Source organism: Verticillium dahliae, genomic scaffold (genome assembly GCF_000150675.1).
Source record: "Verticillium dahliae VdLs.17 supercont1.27 genomic scaffold, whole genome shotgun sequence".
In the NCBI taxonomy this organism is placed as follows: domain Eukaryota; kingdom Fungi; phylum Ascomycota; class Sordariomycetes; order Glomerellales; family Plectosphaerellaceae; genus Verticillium; species Verticillium dahliae.
In genome coordinates, this window is record NW_009276928.1 from 210,635 (window position 1) to 217,176 (window position 6,542).

Genomic DNA, 6,542 nt, shown 5'->3' on the forward strand with positions numbered 1-6,542 from the left:
CACAAGATCTGGGCTTGAACAGAGGACGACGCCCCGTCCCGCCAGTGCGGTAGTTTCAGAAGAGCGAGGGAGCTAGAACACTGAGGAGATCATAGCGCGTCTGGGTCCTGTCTTTCTGCTGTCTGCTGTCTGCTGTCTGCTGTCTGCTGTCTGCTGTCTGCTGTCTGCTGTCTGCTGTCTGCTGTCTGCTGTCTGCTGTCTGCTGTCTGCTGTCTGCTGTACTGGACGGTCGGGGCTTTTCCTTCTGGGTGTTTGACTCGCGCTCGTCCTCGTCGCAGTTTGACGAGACATGATCAAATCGGATTTCGTCGAAGGAATGGATCACAGCACCCACGTGTGATTTTCCCTTTGCGTCTGACTTTCTTCACATACACGCCCGATCCTGTTGGCTCGGGGTACAACTCAAATTGCTTTCTCTATCTGCTTCCCTTCTCGATTTCCCCCTGATGTAACGCTGGCCCTTCCCCGGCGCACGGATCCTTGCTCAACGTGGCCATCGTCGCGAGTCGAGGGCCACACCACTTCAGATGGCAGAGAGCAGAAGCCCAGGCGCGCATGCAGGTTGTCAAACAAGACGTCCAAGTGCCTCCTGTACCTACCTCAAAGGCATACTCAATTTTTAACTCCTCCGCCTCGAATCGACCCTTGAGTCCTTTGCAGATGCCCGATGTCCGAGTGTGCCCGTACCAGACACCAAGGTAGGGCTAGTCATTCAACGTGGCGTGGACCAAGAGACCCTCTTGGTGCCCAGGACCCTTCCGCCTCAAACACCGGTGCCACTCCGGCCCGCGGCGCCCTTGTCCGTGTTGGCGTGTGTGCGAGTGTGTGTGTGTGCCCTGACCACTCCGCGCCGTGCCGGCAGCCTGCCGCAGTTTTGTGTGCAGCTCTCTCTCTCAAGGCCTCGCTTCAGAGCCCTCGGAATCCATGGGATCCCTTCTGGTGTGTTCCCTGTCCTCGGGCCTCTTTTCTTCGCCGTGTTATGACAGGTGTCTCGGCCTGACGGGATGAGTTCTGCTTGGACAGCTATAAGATCTGCGGTTGCTGGGCAATGTGTAAAGGCGACGCGCCCAGACTGACGATTGACCTGGGGGAGGGGCTGGGCTAGGGCTTCAAGCACTGTTGGAAGAACTCGTCTGAGAGAAAATTCCAGGTGGCTGGGGCGGACGGGCGGCGGTGCTCGACGGGGTTGAGAGAAGGCCCCTTTTGCCCCCCCCTGATGCGTGGGCGACGCCGGAGTGTCCCGGAGGTGTGACAACGCGTAAAGTGGTTTTTTTTTTCTTCTCACTCTCCCCTCGGTTCGCTCGACCTCCACCACGCGTAAAGTGTCCGGCCGACGTGACTCAAGGGGCGTACATGTAGAGCCTGGAGCCGCACATCAGTGTACTCTATTCTCGAATCCTGCGGGAGATGAAAGGATCATTCTTCGAAGCTTCTGGGTCGTGGGTGTGTGCCGTGCAGGCCAGTCTATGACAAGGAGGGGACGGCAGGACGAGACGGGGGGGTGGTCCCTGTGGCTGCCCCCTTGTGGATGGCGAGAGGTGAATACTGTGCAACAAGCCTCCTTCGCGGCTTTTACGTTTCTTTACCAGGGGAGGTGGTAAAGGTCCCGGGAGTGCCAGCTCTCCTCGCCTTGCAATGCCGACGATCAAGTTCAGACAGGGTGCGTGGTGCACGGCGCCGACACTGCTCCTTGCCATCTTGTAAATTGCGGCAGAGCGAGCGGCGGGACAATGGGCGGGAGGGCCCTGGGCTCTGTTCCCCAAGTCGAGGCTTCAACATTGGGTTCGCCGTGACAGAGTGCTCTCCCGCCCCCCTTTGCCCTTCAACGGCGACCATGTTTCTGTGCAAGTCAGTATCCCTGCCGTAGGTTCGTCTCCCGTGTGCCCGGATATTACTGTCAGACCAGTCGTGCATCCGCGCGGTTGCGTCGGCGATTTACTAGTTCGAGTGATCGTCACTGCCAGGGCCGGGGGTTGCTTCCGGCACGCTGGAGGCGCAAGCGTCATGAACCGGTAGGCTTTTTGTGCCCTGTTCTGCCTCGTCGGCAAGGCCTCGGGCGTCTTGGCTGGTGCGAGATTATTCCTTTGGGACGTTTGGTGAGAGGGCTCGGGTCGGCATGGCAGATGGTGGCTGGCTGGCTTCTGTGGTGCGCCTTTTGTGCTACCAGGCCGATATGATGAAAGGGCTCTGCTCTGTTGTACAGCCTGCAATGGTTTGTGAAACCTTCGAAGCTAGCATTGAATCCTTGCTGCGAGCCCCGGCGTAGACAAGGTTGCCCAGTGAGACTTGGGTTGATAATGCAGCGCCACGTCTTGTCAGTCCCGCGAGACTGGACACACGTGAGAAGCTGTCTGGAGTTCCGTCATGTGGGTGGTTACAGACCATCACCAGAAACTGAAGCGAGGGCGCGCGCCTGATGAATCAAGACAAAAGTTGGGTTGTATGAGGCCTGCATCCATCTCGGGGATCTGAACATGTGGCGTGCTGCACGGCTTTGATAACTGATGTTGGCTTCGGGACTGCACCATAAACACATCGAGGATCTCGTTCCGCTGTTATTTGTGGGCAATTAAATATGGACGACGCGAAGCAATGCTGGTTTCGAGTGCACACGGGTGTCAGTCTGTTCTGTTTCGTTGCTGACAATGCTAACTATCATCGTCTAGACTTAGACAAACAGTCGCGACATACAACGTGCACATAGCACAGACGAGACTCCTTCTCTGAATGCATTGATGTAGGTTCACTTCAAGTGAAGTGTGATGTCTCCAATTGCCGTTGGAAGTGTCTGGCTTGTATTGTCCTGGCAAGCCATTTGGTTTCAGTACCATTTACGAAGCAAACGTGGCTGTGGATTCGGGATATACCCAAGTCCTCCATATCTCATATTCCAAATTCGTACCTTGACTTCGGATTAGGCTGTTGGTGACAGGTCATTCAGCACGGCAGCGCTTCGTTGCACGCCAACCCTGGCCTGGGATGGCACATATACCGAAGGCTAAAAAACAAAGGGATTGCGTCCATCACGTGCCAGTCTGTCGGACACTGGATGAGATACACCGCGGCAAGAAACCGAGAGAGCTGGACGTTCATGCGCTTCAAAGATGGTCGAGCGTTGTCAAGTGATAGGCAAGTCGTGTGAGCGCTTCCGGGAACATGTGACACGATGTAAGCCACGGCATCCTGTGAGTCCTCCATCGGCCAACTGATCACGTAGACACCATGTTTCACATGCAAGTCAATCAGAAGATGTTAATCGACAAAAGATGAAAGTAGACTCAATATCCATCAATGTCCGCAGAAAGAAAACGTCCCGTGTCAAGCCAATGCATCTATAACCTATGCTGGAGAAAAAGGCCTCTCGAAACCCGTCGCACCGTTCATGCCGGGGTTCGTGGCCGGGAGAAAAGGAGATGCTGCCTCTATTGGGGGTATCAAGATGTCCATGCCAGTCCGTTTCGAGCTCTGCCCTACCCATGGTCGACATGTCTTCATGATATAGTGTGACGAAGTGGTCGTCTGTCGTGTCCCGTGTGCGCCAATGGCCGGAGGGTGGTGTGCTCGCGTTTGTTACACGCTGGTGTCGCTAGGATGGCGAACTAGGAGGATGTGTTGACGCCCGTTGCCTTGAGCGTCTTCGTCGTGTCAATAACGGCGGGCATGGCAATCTTGCGACCCTGGGCCCTCTCAGTCAGGCTGACGAGCTCCCTCATGAAGAGCTCCTGTGTTGACCTCGTCAGCTCGTCGACATCGGCCGACGTGAGGCCTGTGGTGGGAATGGGGTCGAGGACTAGCGATTGGGTTAGCAGCGATTTTCAACATGACCGGTGGCGGCACCAGAACATACCTTTGACGGGGATTTTCCCGCCGTTGAAGACGAGACCCTTGACCCAGAGAATGTGGCTATAGTTGGCAACGACGCAGGGCACAATGGGGACGCCAGCCTGGACGGCGAGATGGAATGCGCCCTTCTTGAAGGGCAGCAAAGTCGGGTCCTTGGCGTAGCTGCGGGTGCCCTCGGGGAACATGTACACGCTCTGCCTGCGCGCCTGCATGTCTTTGGCGGCGCCGGCCATGGCCTCGCGGGCATCCTTCGAGTTCTTGCGGTCGATGAAGACGGAGCCGCTGAGGCTCATGAACCAGCCGAGGAACGGCGTCTTCTTGAGGGAAGACTTGGCGGTGACGCTGCAGTTCTTGGGGAAGAGGGCGCCAAGCATGAGCACGTCGAGCTCGGTCTGGTGGTTGCCGATGAAGACGGCGGGCCGTGTCGTCTCGAGGATATTTTTGGGGTCCTCAATCTCGAAGATGACACCGGTGGCCACAAGCATGATCCATTTGAAGAAGCGGGCCGTAGCCCACTGGGAGCTGCCGGGGTTGCCGATGAGGCGCAAGAGTATGGCGGCGAGGGCACCGTAGAGGGCGGCCGCAATGAGACAGACGTAGGCGGCAAGGACACGCGCACCGAAGGCGGCCTTGGGAACGACGATAGATAGCATGTAGAGAGCAACTGTCAGGGCGAAGTAGCCGACGAAGAACTTGTAGAGATAACCGAGAATGCCGGACATGGCGGTTTCGGGGTGCCCGCGACGGGGTTGGGTTCGGCCAAGGATCTGTCTGGGGCGCGCGGCAACGAAGTTCCAAGTGTTGAGGGTGAAGGACGAGGCCGTGAGGCGTCGATGGCGGGGTGCTTTGGTTCGGTATGCGCTCTCGAGAAAACGGGGGCGAGAAAGGTATGCCGGGAGAGAGATGTCGGAGCTAGTATGGCAGTGGGAGTCGCATCATAAAACAAGCCGTGACCAAGAAGAGGAGTCTTGCTAACAAAGGATCCAGTTCGTTCAGGTTGGGCGAGGAGAATGGTCAAGGGGTGCAGCGGCTCACCGCAAGCAACTGGGACGCCAAAGGAGACAAAAATGGCGGGTCACAAGTCCAAAAGGTCGGGCTGGTGGGGTGGAGAGTGGAAGCTGCCACCCGCGCCAGCAACTGCGCCAGACCAGCACCAGCACCAGCACCAGCACCAGCACCAGCACCAGCAACAGCAACAGCAACAGTGACGGGGTGCTCTTTCTGGTGGGATGTGTGGCTCGTGCCCCATGTTGGCAGGTTGCTCATTGGCTGAGTGAGCCACATCACAGGATTGCCGAGGCTTCCCCCATGAATTTTCCCCATCTGCCTCCAACAACGTGCCTGCCTGCGGTGTTCTGTCAGGTACGGGAGGTGCCCAAGGTGCCTGCCTCCCTTCAGTCTTCCACAGTTTCGGGGACACCTGCCACGAACTCACCTTAGGTAGGTAGGTACCTTACCTTGCAAGTAGTATTTCAGCCTCGCCCTGGGTGACGCGATTCTATGCGAGGAGCGAGAGACCATGGGAACCTAACCTGAGCCTGGCACACCTCTCTGAGACATCGTCACATGTCTTCTGTTCTTCTTCAAGCCTCCATGCCAATCCCCCACATCGTTCATCGTTCATCGTTCAGCGGTCAGCGTTATCGCTATCTCTCGCTGCTTAGTCACTCCCCCCCCTGCGTGATCCCCCGACGACTGCGGCTCGTCTCGGGTGCTGCTTGCCTTGCCTCCGTCAATTGGGCTGTGACTGACAGCTCTCGCAACTGCGATTGCACGACATCGAGACAAAGGTGCCACGGAGATTTCCATTCTCGCTGCAGTCCGACCCAACTCGTCCCCAGCTCCAGCTCATCAATCTGGCCCGCGCCATTCCCGACACCAACCAAGGCCCGTCCCCGTCCAACTCATCCGGCAGCTTGCATCTGAGGTGCAGCTCGCTCGCAAGCCGCATGTCGTAGCGCCCCCGACCATGACCTTCGATTGATACATCAGGCAACCCACCATGGACCCCTCACGTCGAGGCCAGCCTCGCCTCTCCGTACGCCTTCCCTCCGTCAACCTCGCGTCCGACATCAGCAACACGGTCGTCCCCCTCCCAGACCTGCCACCCATCTCGGCGCTCTTTCTAATCGACTTTGACGTCAAAGCCGGTTACACAATCGCCTGGAAGCAGGCTGCCCCCGGCATCGAGCTCGAGGGTCTCGTCGAGTACAAAAGCTTGCCATCCGGCCTGCACACGGTCTCCGATGATCTCATCTATTTCGTCCACGAAGGTGCCCATGCAGGGCTGAGCGCCTTCGTCAACATGCCCTGCGACGAAGAGGATGCCCGCAATGCGCGCATGATTGCCGTCGGTGTTCTCGTGCCCCTAAGCTATGGAAGGCTAGGCCGCGCCTGGCGTCATGCCGACGGGCTCAAGGAGCTGGCAGTGTGAGGCCCGATCACTGATCCTTTTGCCAAAGAACCCAGATGGCTAATTTGTAACCCCCCATAGCAAGCTGGCAGAGGACCGCAAGCGGACCGGCCTCCTCGAGGCATACTGGTCAAAAGCCAAGAGCCAGGAGGAACCAGTGCCGGATCTGCCCCGGACCGACGCTCTCCTCGAATCGCCTCTCGTGGGCGCGCACACGCCCAAGTTGAAGCAGGTCACAACAGGAATCGCTCGGCTTCGGACGGACAGTTCTCAGTCAACTGGCAAC

At 57.7% G+C, this 6,542-nt stretch overlaps 2 protein-coding genes across 2 annotated transcripts in view; one reads left to right on the plus strand and one right to left on the minus strand.

Annotated features, from left to right (window-relative positions):
• Nucleotides 1-3,599: 3,599 nt before the first annotated feature.
• VDAG_09772 (1-acyl-sn-glycerol-3-phosphate acyltransferase beta) lies at nt 3,600-4,565 on the minus strand (the record flags this gene model as incomplete). Its single annotated transcript, XM_009654631.1, has 2 exons — nt 3,600-3,790; nt 3,848-4,565. The coding sequence occupies 2 exons, from the start codon at nt 4,563-4,565 to the stop codon at nt 3,600-3,602; spliced, it is 909 nt and encodes a 302-aa protein (XP_009652926.1).
• Nucleotides 4,566-5,845: 1,280 nt separating this feature from the next.
• Nucleotides 5,846-6,542, plus strand: part of VDAG_09773 (uncharacterized protein) — a gene marked incomplete at both ends in the record, with an annotated part of 2,080 nt that continues 1,383 nt past the window's right edge. The window contains 2 exons of the mRNA XM_009654632.1: nt 5,846-6,273; nt 6,338-6,488. Coding sequence (XP_009652927.1) covers nt 5,846-6,273; nt 6,338-6,488 — 579 coding nt within the window. The remainder of the gene's footprint in view (nt 6,274-6,337; nt 6,489-6,542) is intronic.